At 44.2% G+C, this 24625-nt stretch overlaps 1 protein-coding gene across 2 annotated transcripts in view; it reads right to left on the reverse strand.

Annotated features, from left to right (window-relative positions):
* Positions 1–9332: 9332 nt before the first annotated feature.
* The window catches only part of KCNS3 (potassium voltage-gated channel modifier subfamily S member 3), a 38438-nt gene continuing 23145 nt past the window's right edge, over positions 9333–24625 (reverse strand). For both annotated transcript variants that reach the window (XM_059132593.1, XM_059132592.1), the window contains exons 2-3: positions 22991–23181; positions 9333–11337 (exon numbers count right to left, since the gene is read on the reverse strand). In XM_059132593.1, the coding sequence (XP_058988576.1) occupies positions 9803–11278 (1476 nt within the window). In that variant the 5' untranslated portion in view covers positions 11279–11337; positions 22991–23181 and the 3' untranslated portion in view covers positions 9333–9802. The remainder of the gene's footprint in view (positions 11338–22990; positions 23182–24625) is intronic.

The following is a 24625-nucleotide window of genomic DNA, read 5'->3' on the forward strand; positions in this document are numbered from 1 at the left end:
GCCAGTTAAGCATCTGACTCTTGATTTCAACTTAGGTCATGATCTCTGGGTTGTGAGATGGAGCCTTGCCTCAGGCTCTGCACTCAGCACAGAGCTGCTTGAGATTCTCTCCTTCTCCCTCTCCCTTTGCCCCTTCCTGCTGCTCATGCTCTCTCTCTCTCTCTCTCTCTCAAATAAATACATAAAATCTTTGAAAAGAAAAAAAAAGAAAGGACACACTGGGACAGCTCTATTGTAGAACTCTGACTCTCAGTGAGGATAGAAATCCTTGCCAAAGCTTTAATGGACCATAGTGATGACTGTCAGCACTCAAACACTGCATTCATGAGGGAGTTATTTTGGGCTTATGTTGTTTTTAGAATTCCTTATTATTTGACAGGCAATACTGAATTCGCGAATGTCATCAAGTCTGTGGCTGCTTATGGAAGCCCCCAAGGCTCAGGTGTCTCCTGGTCATGGTACATACGATCATGAGGGAATGATGGAAGGGTCTGTACCAGGAATCAGTCAGGGATGGAAGAGGCTGCTTGTGATCTCAGGGAGCGCTGGCATTTAATGCAATGCTGATGAACCGTGAAGAGTTTATTATCAGGCAAAGGGTGAGGTGGAGAGCAGGGAAACTAGATATCAGCATCATCTGGTTTACTGTCCTACTGTCCACACCATTCAGATTCACTGAGTCATTATCGAGGCTTCAGTTCATCTTATGTAATAAAAACTCAGCCACGTGTGCCATATTAGGGAATGGAAAGAGGAGGAAAGTAATCTTTATTGAGCACCTCCTGTGTGCCCTTAATGTGCATTATCTCAACACTTTTTGGCTATATTAGCCTCCTTGGAACAGTTGATAAAGCAGAGGTGTCAGAGAAGTTGAGTAATGTGACCATGATCACAGAGACTGAAATGGTGAAGCCAGCCCCTGAACCAAGCTCTGCACCCTAAAACCAAATCCTGCTTCTCTGTCTTGGGCACCGCTGCCCCAGATGCCCATTGGACCACCTGTGAACTTCTCATGAACAAGAGAGCTATGTCCTTTTCATCCAGATATCACCCATATACATACATCTCAGAGAGGAGGCCTTAATAACCTTTTTGTTGAACAAATAAAATTGGACATCTAGCAAAACCATAATAAATAATCGAGGTCCTTGAGGACAAACATCCAGAATAAGCACTCGAGGATCCTTGTTATCTTGCTGGGAAGCTGCCACCAATAACTATACAAGCCCGAAATCCCTGATAGACAGGCATGAAAGCCACAGGGCCAGCTGATCAGAAGAGAGGGCAATCCCACTGGAGGAACCAGGGATCACAAGAGGTCCCTTGGAAGTCCTGTTGTATATCTTGCAATGTCTTAGGTTTGACGGGGTCTCCCAGTGCTGGTTGATAACTCTTGCTCTGAAATCTGAAATTAAGTCTGATCAGGCCTACAAGGGTCCCCTGAAGTCATGGCCTCCAACAGCCTGAAATGTCCAGATGTCTCCCTTCTGGGCTTCCAGCAATTTGGGCTGTACCAGCTGGTTGGAATTTGGACTCGTCCCAACAGGCTGGCCGGGATAGACATTCAAAATCATCTGAAATGAAAAGACACACAGACTGAGAGTATGAGGGCAAACTGTGGGATGAACCACAGAGAAATCGTTTGCCAAGTCTCCAGGGCAGATGGTGAACAAAAGTGAAGGCTGAGAATCAGGAACCAGATCATACCCAGGTCCATTGGAAGCTGGGAGGGACCAGTGAAGAAGGTCTTGGTCCCTGTCTGCCAGTGCCACAGAGGACCAGTGGCTCACTTCCGTGGGCTGGTGAGGTGATCGGTCTAGCCAAGAAGCAGAGGGTATAGCAAACATGAATCATTCTTGCCTCCATCTCTAACAAAGCCAACTCCTCCCAACCCCCGAAAGCCTAGAAAGGATTCAAAAGGGCTGACCTACGCAGAACAGTCCGCAGCTGGGGTGAGATGCATCTGAGATGGCTCTGCCAGTGATCTCTTGCCAGGCCACCAGAGACCTGAGAGTGAGACCATGAGTGCTGACCTCCCACTATTCACCTTCTCTGTGACACCGGGACTGGACATCCCCGACTCGGCCCTCACTTCTGGAATCTGCTGGGGTTGGCTCAGGGAAGGACGAGCCAAGCGTCCAGCCCAGAGCCCTACCCTCTGCTCAGCACATGATTAGAAACGCACGTGCTGGAGTCGTCACCATCTAGGAAGAGAATCCCTCTCTCGGCAACAGATGCGCTGACGGAATTTCTGAATCCCTCATCAGCCGTTCAGAACCGACGCAGCTATTTCTCGCCAGTACGCAGGGATGAATGCATGTGCTGTTCCTGCTGACAGACATCTTTTCCAGTTTATAAATACCAGAGCACGTGCTCCTCACTCCGCTGGGGACATATCCGGTTCGCCTGCTGCCGACGAGGCACAATTTCATCCGATAATTGCTACTGGAAGAGGAGGCTCTGTGTATGCTTCGTACATCTGGCCTCGCAGCCCCCATGGAACTTTTCCACGAAATGTATATTCACGTTGGTGCTTGGCAGGATTCATTTAGAAAGAAAGCTGTGTTCAAATAAAGCGACACGACGCTTCAGGAACCAAATGTTCTGTTCATTGATTTTTCTTTTTTTTTTTTTTTTTTAATGATGCAGTAAAATTCATCGTAGAATACAAGGGACATTGCTTCCTCTCTTTGTCTTTCCTCTCAAGGAAAGAGGGCCTCATGATAGCTCCTTACTATGCAGTGTTTATAAAACAGATGTGGAGCATTTTTACATCCTTGTAACCGTGATCCTGTTGTCCCCTTTCCATACATGGAGCCCCCCAAGGCTTAGAAAAGTCAGATGGCTTCCCCAAGCAGAGAGCCATGAACAGATCTGGATTGCAAACGAAGGTATTCTGACTCCAGGTCCTGGGCCCTTTCCCGTCTTCAAACTCGTTACATCTCAGCCACATTGTCTCTCTTCTGGAAACCCTGACAATCCGCTTACATGGATTGTCTAACATTGCTCCAACATTAAATGTGAATCTTCTATTTTAGGTTTATAGTTCTTAATTTTAAATTAGCTTCATGTCTTGTCACACAACACTACTTCATAAATTACTTTCTCCTGACAGCTGTAAATGTCTGGACAGTCACCAAATTCTGCCTAATTTCATGAATATACTGTAGTCAGGCAGAGAAATACCTCATTCTACACGGTTGCCTCCTGAGATAGGTCAAAAGGATTCTTGCATTATAATGATATATGGAAGGGCATTTAGGGAGTGCCTGCTGTAGGGCAGACCATACATCAGACACTTTATAGAGACAGCCATATATATTTATATTTATTTTATAACTATATATTTAAAGTAGGCTCCATGCCCACCTTGGAGCCCAAAGAGGGGCTTAAATTCGGGACCCTGAGATTATGACCTGAGCTAAGATCAGGAGTCAGACTCTTAACCAACTGAGCCACCCAGGCTCCCCTAGAGAGAGCCAGTTTAGTCCTTATACTGTCCCTGTGAGAAAGTCCATATCAACCCCAAATACAGATGAGAAGACCGAGGGCAAGAGAGATTAAAGAGTTTGTCTATGACCACAGATAAAGCTAGGATTAGGACTCAAGTTTGTCTGACACCAAAACCCATGCTTTTATCGATTCTCCCTTTGTCCCAACCAACAAGATGCATTCATATTAGCACACCATTAAAATTAAGGCTTCTTTTTAGCCGTGTGACCCTAGTGGAGACAGATGAATATGGACCCCAAAAGATATCCAGGTCCTAAACTCTGGAACATGTGAATGTTAATTTATATGGCAAAAGGGACTTTATGGATTTGATATAATTGGGGATCTTGACCTGGGGAGATTATCCTGGATCCTAAATGTGATCACAAGTGTCCTTAAAGGGAGGCAGAGAGAAGTGCAGCACAGAAGACAAGGTGATGTGACCATGGGGCAGACAGGAATAACGTAGGCAGCCGTGAGCAGTTGGAAGAAGCCTGGGGTGGGCACTAACCCCAGAGCCTCCGGAAGGAAGGCTGACAGCATCTTATCTTAGCCCTCAAAACTCAGTTCGAGCTTCTGCCTCCAGAACTGCGAGGAAATAAACTTCTGTTGTTTTAAGTCACCAAGTCTGTGACAGTATCACAGCAGCCATAGGAAACTAATATGCAAGAAAGTTGTTTAAACCTTCTACTAAAACTCCTACCTCATTTGGATGTTAGTTAAATTTGGTAACACCTAATAAATATTTTTTTCTTACTTTTTGGGGGGGGAAAGAAAAGTGAATAAAGATGTCAAACTTGGAATTCTTCAGAGCAGGAAAAGAGAGTTGAGAATGGAAACTGTTCAGCTTGAAGAACACAGACATTCTTTGTTCAAGGGGCAGTTAGCCACTAGCTCCACCTTCGGCGAGTGTAACACGGGGACAAATCAACTTTTAAGCACTGTTGGCAACACTTGGGTTAAACATAAGCCGTAAGGTGTGCGCTCTCAGCCTCCAGAGATCTTTAAAAACTGAGGGAGGGGACACGTGGGTGACTCAGTTTTGGAGTCGGACTCTTGGTTTCAGCTCAGGTGGTGATCTCAGGGTCCTGAGATCAAGCCCCACCTCAGGCTCTGCCCTCAGTATGAGGGCTGCTTGAGATTCTCTCTCTCCCTCTCTCTCTGTCTCTCCCCCTGTTCACATGCTCTATCTCTTTCTCTCTCCCTCACTCTCAAAGAAATAAATAAATAAAATCTTTTAAAACTGAGGAAATACCAATCTGCCTCAGATCATTCAGGGGTCTCGGCAGAAATCCTTTCACTTACTTCTTGAGCTCCTGCTTCCTTATGATGCTTCAACAGATAATTCGTAGAATTCTTTCACCTGAACCAAGTGTGCAGAAATGCCAAGTAACTGGAGAGTAGCGGTTATGCAATACCTTCAAGGACTGGCATTTGATACTATTAAGAAATTATTAATCTGGGGGCACCTGGCTGGCTCAGTCAGTAGAGCACTTGACTCTTGATCTTAGGGTTGTGAGTTCGAGCTCCATGTTGGGCCTCTGGCTTACTTTAAAAAGAGAGAGAGAGATTGTTACTTTTTAGTTTATCGGCATTGCCTTTGTATTTAGTAAAAGATTATTTTTTAAATATACTTACTGCCATACTTATGGATTAGATGATGTGATGACTGGCAGTTTCTTCAAAACAAATGAGAGGGGAGGAAGTGAGTTGAGGAAGAGAGGAAATGGGTTTCTAGTGAGTTTGATAATGTTGAAGCCAGGTGGTAGGCACATGCAGCTCCATGATGCTATTCTTGTAACTTTTATACATGCTTGAAATTTTTCATAATAAGATGTAGGTAGGGAAGAAGGCAGAGTGGGAAAGTGGAATGCACTGTAGTGTGCTCCAATCTGGACGTCGTCTGTATGGATGCCTTTAGCTACATGGCCTTGGCTGGGCTGGGTCACTCCTCTTCCTCATGACCTCCCAGGTCCCTCTGAGCTGTCACATTCATGGCTTTAAGCAGTGCTTAGTATCCTTTGTGCCTTCTGTTTCTCAGCTCACCCCTCCTCTGCCCTGTGTTCCTAAATGCCTTGGCATTCCTCCCGAGAAGGAAAAACTAGCAGATGCCAAAAATGACCAAAGGTTAAGCCAACCAGTGACTTTCAAGAAAATCTATTTTATGGATCTACTGATGGTCAAGAAAACTTTTGCTCCCACCACTCTCCAGAAATTCCAGGGCCCTTTGCTCCTCATCACCAGACAAAGGGAAAGAAATGACTCTGCAAATGTTTTTAATGACCTAAATTTTAAGGCAAGCTAATACCCTGTGTCCGCAACAGCAATAAAACCTCATTGGTTAGCACTCTACTGACAGAGAATAAGAAAAATTCATTGGCAGGTTAAAATCTATTTTTCTTTTTTTTTTTGCTATGTGAATTTATAATGCAAACAAAGTTGGAGGGGAACTAACCAATTTGTAGGAAGAAAGTCAATTAAATAAATGTCCAAGATAGAAAGGATTCTAATGATTATTCTTAAATCCAGCCTAAGAAAAGGAGCTCAGAGAAAGGCTGCCTGCCCAGCTAAGTTAGCTCTGGTGCTAATACCCAGTATCCAGGCTCCCTGATGCCCACTTTCTTCCTTATAGTAGACATACAGATAGGATCAGTCACAAGTTTGCCTAAGACTTGAGAAACACCTTTTTGTTAACATAAGGCAAACCCTTAATATTATGCTGAATCATATATTGAAGCTGTTGTGATTCCAGACCAAAAAAAAAAAAAAAAAAGATGATGGAATAATGACAATTTCATATGGTGGAAATCATCCCTTTTCTGAAGGTCAGAAAAAAAATCTTTTCCAATAATATTAACCAACTCCATAAAATAGTACAGGGGTCTCAGATTACAGAAACCCCAAGACAATGGCCCACCATGACTCTCTAGATGGGGACAATAACAATTGCCCCCCAAATTCTAAGCTAAATATAAAATCAACACATGGGGATGATTTCAGGCATATAAAAAGCAACTGTGACTAATATGGGCATAGTTAAACCTCCACAGAGGGAAAAAAATGGGATAATCATGTCTAAAGATGGAAGATCCTTTAACTAAAGAGGATGATAGTTGGCAGAGGGAAGAGAAGCCCCAAAGGCAGAGATTAGCCGTGTCTGCAGCTGGGACCCATCCAGTGGCAGTGAAGGTTTTCTCCCTAAAACTAAGCCAAACTCGCCAGGATCTCAGACTAAAGTTCCCATATAGCTCAGATGTCACCACCTCCAGGAAGCCCTCCTTCTCTCTCACACATACACACACATATACATACATATCAGCTGACTAATTTATCTCCTGTTAGCCTGAAGTCTCCCTAAGAGCAAAGATCATGTGTCAGTCTTTCATTCCCGGTGTGTTCCCTGAGCACACATCCCAGTAAGCACTGGGGAAACAGCAAGTCGAACCACGAGCAAGCTGAGACAATCTCCAGAGGAGGAAGACTTGAGAGGGAGGAAGTCAAGCCTGGTGAGATAGGTCCAGGGGTGAGTCACTGGCCTTCCAGACAGACCGCCATCAAACACTGCTGAAGACGCTACCACAAATGTGAGGACGTGGACAAAGAGGCCACAGGGTAGGGACAAAGAATTTGAAAGAATTAAAAGTCAAAATTCTCCCAAAGTGGCCTGATCCCACTCACATGAACCCCAATGCCCAGGACTGATCACACAGCAACAGGCAGGGTCAGTAGGTCGGGTTGGCTGGCTTCCTGCTCGGCCCCTCATTGTGCACTCCTCCGCCAGCCCCCCTGTGCTGGGGGACTTTAGCCGCGGACTCAACCCTCAGGCAATAAGAAGCCGGCCATGTCACCACGCGGGATGAACAACAGGGACCTGTGTGGTTAGAGACAAAAACACAACTGCTGTCCTGCTCCCACCATAAGAGCACGGGTGAAAGGATGTAGGACTGACTCTAGCTCCTTCAGTCCCACCAGCTCAGAGGCTCCTGAGCTCCACTACGACTGTGGACTGCCTACCGCACCTGCCACTCGAGCTCAAATAAGCCCCCTCACAGTCTGCTCTGGCTTCAAGGGCACTCTAGAAAATTCAGCTTTGTAAACAAACGTGCCTGCTTTGCGGACCAGGGGAGGACAGGTACCTACGTGGTCAGCATTTTCCCGGTTCCACACACCTACTAGAAAAATCCAAGTCCAACAGAGTGTGTTGTTCGTTGCCTCTCCTGATGAACTCTGCCCCGATGTGTCCTTCAATCTGCTCCCCAGCGCAGCGGAGCGCGAGGCGGTGTGATGCTGTGTTCAAAGCACGGGTTCCGGGATCTGGATCCCGGGGTTCTCAGCCCAAGTCCGTCATCATTCACGGCACTTTCCTTGCGAATCTCAGTTTCCTTGTCTTAAAGCGCAGACAGGAATAAACCCTTGCTCATAGCCATGTTGGCAAGCCCCCGGTGAGACTGCAAAGGTCGTGCACTTACACAGCAGCTGATTATTATCATTGCTGTTGCTCTTCTTACCGTTCTCATGATCAATGTCACGGCTCGTACTACTACTCTGACTGTAACTATTACTAGTACCATGGAAGCGGCCTTCAGCTACTTTGCTACTAATTGGGAAATGGTTGATAAAAGATTTCCATCGCTACGCTTCAAAAGTACATTGACACCACCATCAAAAAGGGGTTTTGGGGAAAAGAAAGCTTTTTCAAATGGACAGGGGCTGACACACATGCATGAATAAACCTCCAGATTTAAAAGTGACTATAAAACCCTGGTCAGTTATATCCGTCTCAGAAGGCACAGAAATGTTGAGAGACGAGTCAGAGTTCTTTTCATCAGATAATCTACAGGCGACGTCCTTCTTTCAATGAAATGCATCTGCAAACATAGGACGTGGAATACTATATCCATGTGGCTTTTCCATTCAAAAAGATCTCAGGGAAAGAACTCAGTCTGACAGCAGGAGTCAGAGTCACCATACATCTCCAAAATTAAGATTTTAGTAAATTTTCTCCACCTGGGCTGGAATTGCTCTGTCACCGCTCTGGAAACGAGTATCTATGTCTTCCTTCATCGGGAGGGGCTTTTATGGAAGAGGCAGACATTACCGTCTCAAAGGCGATTTTAAAATGGCAGCTTGTTTTATAGCTGCTGGCGTCGCTTTTTCCGGTGATTAAAGTTTCGCTCCTCTGGCCATAATGAATCACATCTGTGTGTTTGTGCACCACTTCCCCTTTCTTCCACTCACGGAGCGTGTCCCTGCCTGTGAATGTGTCCTCTGCTCTGCATAATTTTCAGGTGATGAGGTTTATTTCTCAGAAGGAGAAATTATAGGGGCGCCTGGGTGGCTCACTGGGTTGAGCGTCTGCCTTTGGCTCAGGTCATGGTCTCAGGGTCCTGGGATCGAGCCCTGCTTTGGCTCTCTGCTCAGCAGGGAGCCTGCTTCCCCCTCTCTCTCTCTGCCTGCCTCTCTGCCTACTTGTGATCTCTCTCTGGGTGTCAAATAAATGAATAAAATCTTTAAAAAAAAAAAAAAGGAGAAATTATAAAATACAAACGAGAGACTAGAAGGGTACCTGTAAGGGCATATGCTTCGTGCGTATATGCTAACTTGAGTATGTCCTGAAAGTGTACACGTTTCATCAGTTTACACAGGACATGAAACTTCTCCCTGCCTATGACCATTGGGTCTCCTGAACAAAAGAGCTAGCCTGTTTTTTACGTTTACCCCAAATTCAGAAACGAACAGCAAGGACACTTGATACTCCAAAAAAAGAGCATTTCCCTTCCAACATTTGAACATACTGACATGTACTTACTTGACATAAAAACATAACAGCCAAGACAGTCTCCGTACTGAATTAGGCAAGTTTATTAGGCTCCTAATTTCCGTGTCTAGAACATGAACATGGATTCACATGCATTGTCTCATTTTGTGGCTCTTACATGCATGTAGTCTTCAGTCAGCTGGGCCTTTGATTCTACTTGTCGGTAATTTACAGCTGGCTCAATGTGAGTAGATGGCAAACACAGAATGATACGTAAGCCGTAGCAACAAATCCCGCCCCACACCGTTTACCTTTTTTCCAAAAGCATATGACAACTCTCTTGTAAAAAATAAATTTCCTCACAAGGCATTTAATTCACTTCACTGAGAAAAATAAAGAAGATTCTATTATTTTGGAGCAATGAATGTCCCACTATGGCTGAAAGGTATACCCTGAGAATTAAATGATTTTAACAAACCCATTGAGGTTTATAAAGCTGTTGTTAACCTAACATCAGGAAGGGACGCAAGATACAGGCACAAATGTCCCTGCTCATTTTGCTGTGCAGTTCTCCAAGGATGCGGCGTTATAAATATCCTCGTTGTCTTCAATGCTCGAAGCATCCGTGGAATCGGGGTCGCTCACCACAATTCCCACGGAAGATAGGCTGGTAATGAAGGCGTGCATCCGCTGCGCGTAAATATCCCTAATGTTAAAGTAAGGGAGATCGTGACCCTTCTCTGGGGGGTCCTCGCTGCACTGGTCCACATCAATGTCCTTCTGCTTCTGGTAGTACTTGGAAAACTTGTTGAAGATGATGGTGATAGGAAGGGCCACCACCAAGATGCCACAGATGATGCACGTGCTGGCGATAAGCTTCCCTGCCAAGGTGACTGGGTGGGTGTCTCCATAGCCCACGGTCGTCATGCTGATGGTGGCCCACCACCAGCAGATGGGAATGCTGGTGAGGCTGGACATGTGCTCATCCTTCTCCACAGAATAGATAAGCACAGAAAAGATGGAAATGCCCACAGAGAGAAAGAGAAGCAGCAGCCCAACTTCGTGGTAGCTGTGTCTCAGTGTGGCACCGAGAGATCGAAGTCCCACCGAGTGCCGGGCAAGCTTGAGAATTCGGAAAATCCTCATTAGCCTGAGGATCTGGACAACCTTGCCCATGTTCTCGATGTCCTCACTCTCCTCCTCCTTGGTGTCCACAGCCAACGTGGCATAGAAAGGGATAATGGAGACGAAGTCAATTATGTTCAGAGGGTTCTTCCAGAACTTCTTTTGACAGGGAGTGGCCACCAGCCGGATGGCGAGCTCGCCGGTGAACCAAGCGATGCACGCGATCTCCACGCCTTCCAGCACGGGGTCGTCTACCTCCCCGTCCTCGTTCTGGAACTCTGACATGCTGTGGACACACATGGCCACAATGGAGGCCAGCACCACGCTCAAGGAGGAGATGGCAATGAGCTTGGCGGACAGGCAGTAGGCTGGGTTTTCCATTCGAATCCAGATCTTCTTCCGGAGCTGACCAAATCGCAGCTTGTCAAACTTCTCCAGCTCCTTCTCGAACAGAGACGACTCTTCAAAGGAGGTGTCGGTACTCACGTCATTGCTCTTCTGGTCCCAGTCCTTGTCGTGGTTTTCCTCCTTGCGCTCCTGGTAGCGATGACTGCAGCAGGAATCGATGAAAAGCTCGTTGATGCCCCAGTACTCGATCTCCTGGCAGAAGGAGAACACACACAGCTCCTCCATGACGTGCAGCTTCCCCGTGTAATAAAAATTCAAGACGTATCTGAACAAGGAGGGGTTCCGATCGAAATAGTACTCCTTATTGGCCACGCTGTAGTCATCACACAGCTCCAGAATGGCCTCTTCCGAGTGGCAGGTGAGCAGCTTTCCAAGTCTAGTGTGAGGAAACCGCAGGAGGGTGCTTTGGTCGACGGACTGCTTAAACCCCCCCACGTTCAAGTTGACAAGTTCCTCGTCTGGTCCAGGGCGATGGAAAAACTCACCAAACACCATGGTGGACCCAGGAGGCGGGGAGCTGGATGGGAAGGGAGATGAGGAAGTTCACGCTGCACCTGGAAGGAGCAGAAGATGGCATTAGCACTGTCCCGTGGTGCCTTGCCAAGCTCATTTTTAATCTGCCCTTTCCGGGATGATGGGCTACATGAAGAACAAAGCTGGAATTGGAATAAAAAGGAATATACAGTATTTACACATTTGAACTGGAAGAAAATCAACACAAAACAGGTTGTTTTTGCAAAAGCTGGAGTTCACAGATCCATTTTCTTGGGTGGGGGGAAGACTGCCATATCTTTTTCATGAATTTTAATTCTTATTTCTTTATATTCTAAGCACACAAAAGTTACCTTTCACCCCTCCCTCTCCAGAGGAAAAACTGCGTGGGCCACTTACACTATACAGGCACCTCCAGTCCCAACCACAAGCCTCTTGCCTTTGGGAATGCTCGGTTCAGATGTGATGGGCTGGTCACTGCCTGGCTTGGAGCTCACCCTGAGCCCAGGGTTCAGTCATGCACCCTCCCAAATAGCTCCCCCTTCTGCTCTGACCCTCACCCCCAACCCACACTTGACCAGGGGCTCGGCTCAGCTCTTATAAAAGATGTATCTTTCCCCTGGTGCTCCCATGTTTCACTCTTTTAAGAGAATGTCCTACCCCTATGTTTGGGTGGTGACAATCAGGAGGATATAATCATCTCCCTGTCCTTAAGTACCCTACATCTTAAAGATATAGTTACACTTAACGGGATGCTGGTTTCAGGTACATCCACAGAGAAGAAAGTGACTTGGGAAAACCTCTATAAGTTAATTGCACTATCAGTTTCCTGACACCAACACGCTTCTCTTCCACCTGCTCCCTCTCCTCCTAGACTGTCCTCCACACACTCGCAGTTGCTCTGCTGATACCAAGTCTCCACTGGTCCAGCACCTGCTTCCTGTTTCTGGTTGTGACACTAACTGGGATTCACCAGATCTTTCTCAGAGAGAAAGTAATGGATTTTGGCCATCACCTAATACAATGGTGCTCCCTCAGAGCAAATGGTACAGATGAAAGAAAGGAGTTTGTCAGATACTAAGTTCCCACTTAGGATATTATTAGATGCTTTGTAGACATGTTGTCATTTTATCCTTCCAACACTTTACAGAAGATGTACAGAAAAATGGGTACTCAGAGAGGTTGAATCAAAGCTTACAGGATAGGTAAATGGTAGAGCCAGGATTTAAACCTGAGTTGGATCAGCCCCAGACCCATGACACTTCTACTACATATATCTTCTCCTCCACTTCCTCCCTTATTATAATCCAAAAATCCAATGTGGGAAGTGCTATAAGAGAAATGAGTCAAGCATCTTTGGCATTACTGAAAAGAGCAATCACCCTTGTCATTGGTTAGATCTGGCTCAGAAGTTAAAGGTTCAAGCGGGCATTCCCAACAGTGGGCACCAGGCAGTTTGTGGCGGGGGCGGGGAGTGGGGGGGAGAAGCCAGATGGGTAAGAATCTTTAGAGCAGTCTAGAGTCTGGACTTTATCTGTAGGCAAGATCGCTAAATGGTCTTAATCAGTGACTGGACACAGTTGTCTTTGTGACTGTGACCTAGAATGACCCCACTGACAGCAGGGTGGGAGTTGGCTGGGGGGAAAAGGTTCAAGGAGTCAGAGGTGCAAGAGAAGGGAGAGGCCCCCAACTCATAACAGCGGTGGTGTGTGTAACGAGGAAGTGACAGAAATCAAGAAAAGTTCATAACGTTGAATCAACAGTACTTGGGGGGGAAAGGACAGGGTAGAAAAGTGAAAAGAAGATGCGTTTTCCACTCTGCACACGTGGCTGATATGAGGAAACCATTACAGAAGGCAAAAAAGTCAGGAAGGGATTTTCTGCCCCTTATGCTTACGAAAAGCCAAGGTTCTCAGTGAGACAAGAGATGCCTCCTCTGAGGAAGGCCCCAGAGGACACAGCCTCAACGTCCAGCCCCCTGCCATCTGCCCCAGGATGGAGCCTCCAGTCATAAAGCAGGCATGGGGCACTTGCTCTCGAGACACTAACGGAACGCGTTCCCATGAGCATGTTCCCATGAAACCAGAGACCATCGCATAACTTGACATACCAGTTAACAGACTTGCTGACCTCTTCAGAATGCTTGTTTTCTTTTTTTTTTTCTGCTTCTGCTTTCTATTTTTAGCTAGATATCTTCTTTGATGGGCCTAAATCAGATCTCATGGCTTGGTCCAAATATTTATGGAACTTCAGATCTCGGAAAGCAAGCTTGTGCTCGTGGCACGTTTACATAGTTAAAACGTTCCAAGGAGCTAGTTTCAGCTAAGCTGGCATTAAGACGTTAATGGACATTTTCTTCTGGTGGCTTATTTTTCACCTTCTTGGTTATTCTGGAAAGCTACAGTGATAGAACAGCAGTGTCTGCCTTCATGACACACCTACAGAAGCCGGTGTCATAATCAATGAGTGTGTAATCCGTTTCCCGATCAATCTGCAGTCACTTTTCTAAAGAACACTGTTATCACCCTTCATGTCAGCCTTCCCATTCTGTCCTCCCTGCTTTTTAATCACTCTGTGCTGGTGAAAGAGAGCCCATTATGAAGCCCATTCATGCCACACAGTCTCATCATAAAAGCAATACACATCGTAAAATAAGAGCTTCTTGTTGTGGGGCTTCAGCGGAGAGAAAAAGCAAAGTGTCTGGATTATACCAAATGCTTGAGCTCAGAGTGCAAGCTGAGGTTTTCCAAGGCATGGTGGCCAGAGAAGTAGGTTTGGTTTCCTTGCCTGGGTCCGGCCTACAGCAGCCAACAGGGGGCCAGGAAGAAGGATCTCGCACCTTCACGTTCGGTAGCTAGGTTCCCTGGCAGGCAGACAGTCCCTTTCCAATTGCAAACATTCCCTCTGTCATTTGACCCTCGCGACCACCCTGGCATTTGCCAATGAGGAGGCAGGATCAGAGGAGATGAGTGGGCTTTGTGCAGATATTAATGGTTAGAGCGTAGGTGGAAATTCTCCCGATTCCAGAGCTTTCTACAGCATGGTGCCTCACACATCCAAAGTAACATAAAGACAGGCAGACACCGAGCAACCTTTTCTCCAAGATTCCTGTTCATTTACTGCTATCCAGAAAACATTTACAAGATCAAAGGTATATTTATACATGTCTACATATATTTATGATTTATATGAATTATACATTTGTAATTCATTTATATATGTAAACGTATGCATTTACGTATATATGTAAACATATACACATTTATATGTGTATTTATAAATACATAAATAACTTTAAATACATTAAAGCACTTTCTTTAGGCGTGTTCATGTGATCTGTAATCCAAAAATTGGATTGCACACTCTATTAATGAGTCTGTGGGGAAGCAGGGGTGGTGGAAGAATGCAAAATGAAGGAAAAGGCTTTTGGAGGGCAATTTGACCAGATGTAACAAAACTACATAGGCATTTATCCTCTACCCCAGCAATCTCTCATCTAGAAATCTCTCCCAAAGAAAGACAAAAACTGAAAACACTTGCATAAGCTGGAAACATTCCAAATAGCCATCAATAAAAGATTGGCCAAAGAAATTGTGGTCTGTCTCTCTCTATATATGCAATGGAGTGATTTCTAGGATATGTTACTTAAGTAGAGGGAAAATGTGTGTGTTTGTACATATACATGCATATGTATATGTACATACACATATGTACACACACACTTACACAGAGAAAAACAGCAGAAAGACAAACTGAAAATAAACAAAGTGCTTCCCTGTTTGGGGAGAGAGGGAACAGGGTATAGGTGACAATGTTGGAAGCCGGACTTGGGAAATGTGTAAATGTTTTACATAATTATGAATCAAAATTAAATAAAAAAGAAAAAGACAATCCCTAAAAATTTAACCTTACTGTGTATCAAATTGGTCATTAACCTCAAGGACATAAATTCTTTCCAGATTTTTGAAGTTTGATTTAATTTTAATAAATTGTACGTCCATAATGGTACACACCCTCTGACAAACTCTAAGCATCTTAAAAATATTTTTAGTATTCATATCGGAATCATGACTCTGAAACTTATGCACACACAAAAATAAGGTAAAGCAAATAAATGATTATGTTAATGTCATGAAAAGCCCCCAAGATTCTGAGTGCAAAATAAAATACAAATATAAAAATCAAAGAAATTAAATAAGAGCCCCACGATCCTAAATTTGAATTGGAAGTAGCATTATGAACTGATAATTTAACTTTTTCTAAGGGACGATTTTATTTCCACTGAAAAAACGTACAACAAAATGACCAACTCCAGTGGATGTTATGAAGCGTCACTTATATCTCCCCTTTAGAACTGAGCCACTTATTCTCACACCTGCTGGAAGTGGTAATAGCTAAGGGCTCTAAGTTAAGTCCCCCTTCGGGAATCACCTTCACTCAAAGTCTTGCCCAAGGTCACACTCCTTCCCCAGGCCAGTTCACATCCAGTGACATATGTATGAGGGGGCTATAAAGACCCAGCACCTTTTTCTCAAGGTAGGCTCCAGAGTTTCCATAGGATCAGCTAAGATTTCTGTTCCATCCTCATCACAGTTCAACTCTTCTCCTTGCCCAATCCTACTTCCTTCACTTCCTGCTGGCCTTGGTCCCAAGGGCACCTCCCAACAAACTTCCTGCACATCAATCTCTGTCTCAGTCTATTTCCCTGGGACCCCAACTGAAGATACCAAGTCAAGAGCAATGAACATCTCAAGTTTGTGCAGACTGAAGCATCAAAATACAATTTCTCACTGAAAGAACAAGGGCTCCTTGGAGAAATATCTAATCCTGGGTCTGGGGTAAGAAATGCCCAAGATAAATGTGAGCTGGTGCAGCCACTCTGGAAAACAGTATGGAGGTTCCTCAAGACATTAAAAATAGAGCTACCCTATGACCCAGCAATTTCACCACTAGGTATTTACCCCAAAGATACAAATGTAGTGATCTGAAGGGGTATCTTCACCCCAATGTTCATAGCAGCAATGTCCATAATAGTCAAACTCTGGAAAGAACTCAGATGTCCATCAACAGATGAATGGAAAAGAAGATGTGGTATAGATGTGGTGTGTGTGTGTGTGTGTGTGTGTGTGTGTGTGTGTACAATGGAATATTAACCAGCTATCATAAAGGATGGAATCTTAACATTTACACTGACATGGTTGGAACTGGAGGGTATTATACTGAGAAAAATAAGTCAGTCAGAGAAAGACAATTATATAGTTTCACTCTCTTGTGAAATATAAGAAATAATGCAAAGGATCATTGGGGAAGGGAGGGAAAACTGAATGGGAATAAATCAGAGAGGAAGACAAACCACGAGAGACTCTTGGAATAACCTGAGGCTTGCTGGAGGGGAGGTGGAGAAGTGGCTGGGGTAACTGGGTGATGGACTCATGACGTAATGAGCATTCAGCATATGCAACTGATGAATTTCTGAGCTCTACATCTGAAACTAATGATGTCCTATATGTTGGTTAATTAAATTTAAATTTAAAAAAAGAAATACCCAAGATAAGCCTGTACTGTCTTGTTCTATTAGAAAGCCAGGAAGCTATCAACAAGGACAGGGGCAGAGTCAAAAGGACTCTGGGCCAAGTTGAGGACACTCTCACTGGCCAAAGAGGGTAAATTTGTGCATCAAAAGGAAAAAAAAAAAATCTCCCGATAGATTGACCTATATTGATATGTTAAAATCCCTGAGTTCATAATAATATTTTTTAAGAAAGAAAGAAATTAATATATTGGTCACCTTTGGAGGGTATTAGAGTGTCAGTTCATTATTCTGGAACGTAAGGGGGGAGAAAAGAAAATCATCTCCGGTAGATCAAGGGAAAAAATTAAGAATCCAGAAATAAGTCCGTATCTACTATCAACTGATTTTCAACAAGGACACCAAGACAATTCAATAGGGAAAGAACAATCTTTTCAATAAAGGGTATTGGAACTCTTGGATAGCGACAGGTCAAAGAGTAAAACTGGATGTCCACCTCATAGCATACACAAAGGTTAATTTATCTATGAATAGAGATCTAAGTATAGGTGCCAAAACTAGGAAACATGCATAAGGAAACACAGGCATAAATTTTGGTGACCTTGGATTAAAATGACTTCTTAGATACACACCAAAATCATAATACAATAAAAGGAAGAATAGGTAAACTGACTTCATGAAAATTAAAAATGTTGTGCTTCAAAGGACATTATCAGGTCAAAGGACAAGTATCAAGAAAATGAAAAGGTGACCCACATGATGGGGGAAAACATTTGCAAATCATTTATCTGAGAATGATCTAGTATCCAAAATAAAGAACTCTTACAACTCAACCATAAAAAGACAAATAACCTACTTAAAAATGGGTAACGGGTTTCAACAGACATTTCCCTGAAGATAAAAAAAATGGCCAAAAAGCCCATGAAGAGAGGGAACATCATTTGTCATCAGAGAAAATGACAATCAAAAAGATGAGATAACACCACACTAGTAGGATGGCTAAAATCAAAAAGGAATAATAATACAAGCATTGTACTATAGTGCAAGTGTTTGTGGGGATATGCAGCAACTGGAACCATCATGCATTACCAGGGGTAAGTTAAAACGATGCAACCATGTTGGAAAATAATTTGGTCCATTTCTGAACAAGTTAAACATAGAGTTAGCATATGAACCAACCATTCCACTTCTAAGTATATTTCCAAGAGAATTGAAAGCATATTTTCAAACAAAACATGCACAGTAATGTTCAAAGCAGCATTGTTCATAAAAGTCAAAGAGGGAAAACAACCCAAATGTCCATGTCCATTAATAGAGGGAGGGATAAACAAAATGGTGTGTCCATTCGAAGGAATCTTATCTGGCCATAGAAAGGAATGAAGTACCAGGTACTATAACATGGGTGAACTTGGAAAACATTATTCTAATGAAAGAAGACAAACCAAGAAAGACCTCATATTCTATGATTCCATTTATATGGAACATTCAGAATAGGCGAACCCCATTAGAAAGTGGTTGTTCGGGGCTGGGAGGAAGAAAGAATGGGGTATAACCAACAGTAGGTATGTGTTTCTTTCAGGGGTCATAAGAATGTTCTGCAATTAGTTGGCTGTACAGCCTTAAAAAATAGTAAGAACTACTGACTTCTGCATTTTAGAAAGGTAAATTTTATCATAAGTGAAATGTATCTCAGTAAAACTGTTATGTAAGAAAGGATCCCAGCTAATGAAGAAGGAATGCAAGTCATCACGCAATAATGGATCTAGGCTGCTAAAACCCAGATAAAAAGCTGATGCGGTACTTAACTAACAGCTACGTCAGAATAACAATACCTGAGTCAGAAGTAACGGAAAGACACAAGACAGAGCATGCCTCTTGATGGAAGTATATACGCAATTCTGCAGTATTTCAACAACAACCAACAATCAGGCCTGAATGTTTTTGAGAATCTAGATCTGCCATTTGAAATCAGATAGAGATTTCAGAGGAACATGTGCAGTGACACAGCAAAATCCAGACTGTGGGAAACTGTGCGGGACAGACAGCACAGACCAGATAAGCGATGTATCAGAGAGATCCAATGTGTGGGCTTTGTATGAATCCTGATTTTAACTAGCCAAATGCTTAAAAAAATACATATGAAAAACAGGAGAGTTTGAGTATCACCAAGATACTTGATAATACAAAAGAATTATTGTTAAGATTTCAATGCGTTGATGGTATTGGAAGTATACTCTTTTAAAAGAACCATTACCTTTTTTTTTTTTTAATTTTTTATTTTTTATAAACATATATTTTTATCCCCAGGGGTACAGGTCTGTGAATCACTAGGTTTACACACTTCACAGCACTCACCAAATCACATACCCTCCCCAATGTCCATAATCCCACCCCCTTCTCCCAAACCCCCTCCCCCCGGCAACCCTCAGTTTGTTTTGTGAGATTAAGAGTCACTTATGGTTTGTCTCCCTCCCAATCCCATCTTGTTTCATTTATTCTTCTTCTACCCACTTAAGCCTCCATGTACCTTTTGAAAATGTATACTAAAATATAAAAGTATGCCACATTTGGGGTTCATTTCAAAATAATCCCTGGGGAGGGAGGTTGATAAGAGAGCCAGGAGGTGGGGGGTTGGGGGAAGGAGGGGGAGGTGTCTCTTGCTCATACAAGATATGGCCATATTTTTTTTTATATGCTGCTTTATTTCTGTAAGGATACACTGAAACATTAGAGGATAATAGCTAATGACAAAATGCAGAAATGAGGCGTCGGCTTCGTTAACCACTCCTACCAGAATGTTCCTATGCACTGGCATTACCTGTTCACTTGTGGTACTGTCTCGTTATACTATGTCCTAGAACAATGTCAATGAGAGTGTGGTGAGGTGAGCACTACATGGGCGTCCCGCTGTCCCGGGAGGGAGGCCGCCACGCCCCCAGAGATCCCGGGAAGCTCTGAGGGGCAGTCCTTTAAGAGTCATAAGAAGAGGGACTGAATGGGGTTCTTCACCACAGGGACCAAGAGCAGACAAACTACTACACTACATCACTGTTCAGAGACATCCTGTCGGTCAGTGACCGTCCCGGTGCCTGCTCAGCTACCCCTCTCAGGTGTTAGGGTTACTTCTGTAGGATGGATTTCAAAACTGCAGGAACGCTGGAGCGGGCATTGATCACTGAATTAATCACTGTTGCAGTTGGATGATGCATACAGGAGTTTAATGTATTATTCTCCCTATTTTTGTCCATGTTAAAATTCTCCATCAAAAACGTTTCAAGAAAAATTTACGAAGCACCTTTTCAGGTCATGCATGGTAGTAAGCACTTGAAAAGAGACTCTGAATTCCCAGCAGTCCATGTAGTACCTGGGCACTAGGGGGCGATGAGGAGGCATCACTGAATGAATGAATAATATCCTTTAATTCCCTAACTATCCTAAGTGAGATCTTCTACCCTACCTTGCAAATAGGGACACCTAAGGCACAGAGTCTACCCAACATTATCCAGATTTTATGCAGTAGACTCTTTCCACTATGCATCAAATATGAGTATTTAATTTTTTTTTAAGTGGGAGGGAGGAGGGACTGGCTGATCTTTGAATTTACCTAGTTTTTCATCATCCTCATTAAAGAGCACTATACTCTTTAATAGGGGATTTGGTATAATTATGACGAGGACACATGGGATCTCAAATCAGGCACATCTGGGAGTACAAAAGGCATCTGGCCACAAAGCTGAAAACTCCAATGCTATTTTCATTCTTTTTCTCAAGAATGTCAGCTCCCTGTGCTACTCCCCTTGCCCATTATCACCCCAAATTACGCATCGTGGGACCACTATAGACTGTATTTGGCCACCTTGGGTCCCTTGGTGTTTACTTGGTATTTTCTTTTTTAAAAGAAAGAAAAAGATGTCAAAAATCCAAGGTATTCACTGGAAGCTTAAAAGAAAACTGGCATTGATCCTCTCTCCAAGTGGTACCCTTTAAAAGGCTTTTTGAAGCCATTAACCTCTTACTCACCTCTTCTTAGTCCACTTCCCTCTCTTTTTGTTTTCCGTTCTCAAACTCACTTAAGAAATACTCTCAGAACTGGGTCTTCTTAAGCCAGACAAATATACATAGACACATGTGCATGAGTGGCTTTGCGGATGCTCTTGCTTGTTCAGAAATGTAACAAGAGCATAACAAATACAAGTCAGTATTTTGATTGGGCAGAATCACTTTTTTCAATCGATTCCACAAATGTAGTCAAAGGCTTTGATTCCTTCTGCCCTCCTACTTGTCCAAAATCTACATTAATCTTTCCATCAAATTAAAAAAAAAAATAGGGCATTGTCACCTTTTTGGACTATCCTGAGAGCTGCATTTCATCCTAATAAATTTAAAAAAACAATCACTCATGTTTTTAAAAAGGGTAGGTTTGTGCTAAATTCTATTTCTGCCCATGGCTTGTGAGAATATTCCAAATAAAAACAAGCAGATGGAAACAGATTCAAAACCTAAAGTCAGTCCACACCTGTGGATGGAGGTGTTCCCACCGGGCGCCTTCCCTGACCTTCTCTTCCAGCCAGCTCCCCACGCACCGGCGTAACACGTAAGGAACAGAAGATTGGTAATCAGTGCTGGGCAGAGAAGAGCAGAGAGCATGGGGAAATGTCAGTGACACTGCAGGGCTCACCATGTGTGGTTGAGAAACCGAGATGCTGGCATTCCTTAGTGCAGACCTTCCTGAACCAGGGTCATTGGAGCAGCTAAAATAGTGCAATTCCAGGAAATGAACGGCTACTTATAAGCCATCTAGAAGGTCATGCCCAGCGCCAGCCTGGAGAGTACATCAAACTTCAAAGAGCCTTCTGGAAAAGAGGCAGCTCTCACCACCTGGGACAGTCGGATTAGGACTGCACTCATTCCTTCTGGGCCTCTCTTTATGTGGCTACTCCTCTCCAAGTGGAGGCCCCTCAGAAGGCTGGGGGATTTTTACTGAGGCCAGAAATGAGTGGCCAGAAATCTGTCCCCTTGGTAAAAAAAAAAAAAAAAAAAAAAAAAAAAACACAAAGAATCACAGATGGAAGATTTTCCACCAAAAGAGTGGAGTCTTTACTCTGTAGGTAATACCCTCTCAGGAGTCACCTTTGTGAGGGAACCCACAAACACATGCTCATACTGGGGTCCAGGGGACTTCTGGAGAATCTGAACGCACCTGGGCCAAATTAACAGGTGCCCCCCCCCCAGTTCCTCAGACCCCTCACCTTCTCCCAACAGCCCCCAGTGCACAATTGTGTTAGCACCCGCCACAAGAAATTATAATTCTTTCACAGTTCTCCCCCCCGCCCCCCACAGGTAGTGTCCCTACACCCTAAGCTGTTCCATGGAAGGAAACAGGCATGGACACTTCCGCAGTCTCAGACCCGTATGCTAATTTCTGTCCATAATCCAGTGAAAGATACTCGCTTTGATCCGGAAGAATTAAAAGGCTATCACTGTTTTTGTCAAAGAGCTAGCAGAAAGATCTAGACCAGACAAGGGGAAATGAAATGCCTCCAGCGGCCAAACAAATAAGTTAAACAAATTTGGTTGGGACTGCAGTGAATTCTCCAGAGGCAAAGCTCGTTCAGCCCCAGAGTCCTTTGTGGGAACAGAGAGCCAGCACCATGTATACAGTGGGCCAGGAGACCCAGAAACCCTGATTTTTCTATGAGGCATCTCAAGTATAATTGGAATTGATCCAACCTGTGTTCAACATTATTTGGCTCAAACAATATGTGTCTCCAGACCATGTACTTCCAGGAACCCCCGGCCCTTCTATGACCTGAGCCAGACTTACCAATCCACAGCCCATTTTAAGCCAGACTGACTTAAATGGACTCAAACGTAATCTTAACACAATAAAGGCAGCTGTTGCTTCCTCAAGTTTGAGCCAGGAATCTCAGAAGGCGGAGTGAGCAATGAGGGATACTGAGTCTTCCAAATCGGGCTTGGTGCCTCCCCCAAAAGAACCCAACCTAATCCTTCCAGGCTGGCTTTCTCACCTCCCTCCTTTACTCATCTGCCCCAAATGCCAGCGAATGTTAGTCAGAAGAGTCTCCCTGGTGTGTGACCTTCCTCTCTGTCACTGCTCTGTGCGGCTCACTCTCCCCTCTCCGGTTAGTGATGGAGCCAGAGGAAAGATCGGTGCCGGCTCTTACCCTTGTGGTGTCGATGGTACACTCTCTGCCCTCATCCTGTCCAGCAGAACATCCATCATCATCCAAGAAGCTCCGCCCTTCTTCCCTCACGGGTGTGTGTGGTACACAGAGGCATTTAGTGGCCACAAGAAGAGAAGAATCCTGTTTTCTGGTTGAAGGGGCCAATGCAATCACTGGGAAATCATTCTCACCTGCAGAAGAAGCCAGACGTCAAGTTTTAGCCCCAAGGAAGAAACACACCCAAGACATTCTAACTCAGACTCAGTGATCTGGGCACTTCACCGATTAGACCCATCTCTTAGAGCCCCATCTCCTTTCAGGGACGGAGTGTTCTTCCCCTCCACCCGCCTCCATGGAAGCATCCCTCTCACTAGACACAGGAATCGGGAGACATCGCTGCCCCAGGACCAGACTTGCAGTCATTCTCAGGCTTAAGGACCCTCAGGTTTTGACTATAGTGGACACTTGGGACATCTCCACTGACCCCAAAGCCAACAAAACATCCAAAGCTAAAATGAGGCACTAGAATTAGGACTGTGGTTATTCACTTCCCACACAGTTTCTTCTAGGAGCATTATTTTCCTGGCTAATTTATCAAGGATATACTTATAGGCTTCTAAATGAATACATTTTAATCCATTTCAGAGACCAAGTTCTCAGTGTGACTGCCCTAATAGAATTAACACCGCTGCTCTAATTTGAAATCAATAGGTTTCAAAGCCTGGCCAGATTCGATTTTGCTTTCTTTGTCCATTGTTATATTTCACAGATCAGAAGTGACTATGCATGCTGGATCAGAGTCCTCTGGTTAAACGTGTGTCTATGGATGTGTGCGTAGTGTGTCTAGGGAGTTTAAGCTTGTACCAAAACAAAAGGACAAATTTACATTTCTCTCTCTGAATAAATTAAAGAAAGCAAAAAAAGTTCCAGTTCCCAAAAAGGTAAGCCTTGCTTCATGCTGATGCCTTCCCATAGATTTATGTTAGTATCTAAGCATCCATCCACTGATTTTCATGTTTTCCAATCAATTGTAGGTCTTAAAGGGAGCCCGGGCTGAGTGGAGAGGAGGAAGGAAAGATTGATTCTGAGCTTCAGAAAGAAAATGAAAGAAGTGTCTTCGGCTACGTCAGTCATTAAACAAACATTCACTATAGCTTAAGATCTGCCTGGAATTATCTAGGCTTTGGGATCACACACAAGATACAGTGCTTGCCCCCTCCTCTCTACCCTAGGAGCTCCCAGGCACAGGACCAAATGTCATAAACAAAGCACGGTATCCTACCAACATCAAGGGGGCAAGGGAGAGGGGGCCGAGCAGGAACACCCTGATCCCAATAATGGCCAGAGAAATCCTTCAGTGCATTTTCACCTCTAATAAAGATAACAAGAAAAGATCCGGGGGGGGGGGGGGGGGGGAGTGCAGCTTTACCCAAAGTGAATTTCTGAGCTGGGACTCTTTAGCAGAAGAGGTACAGCAATCTCAGCAGGAATAAATAAAATCAACTCAGGAGTTAAAGTCCTCCTCCTACTCTTCCTTCTGCACAGCATCCCAGCAACACAACATTGGGTCAGTCTCAAATATCTGTGTCCCACTGAAATGCTGCTGTGCCTTTTCTCAAGGGTACAGCACACACG

This window comes from Mustela lutreola, chromosome 9, assembly GCF_030435805.1.
Source record: "Mustela lutreola isolate mMusLut2 chromosome 9, mMusLut2.pri, whole genome shotgun sequence".
Taxonomy (NCBI): domain Eukaryota; kingdom Metazoa; phylum Chordata; class Mammalia; order Carnivora; family Mustelidae; genus Mustela; species Mustela lutreola.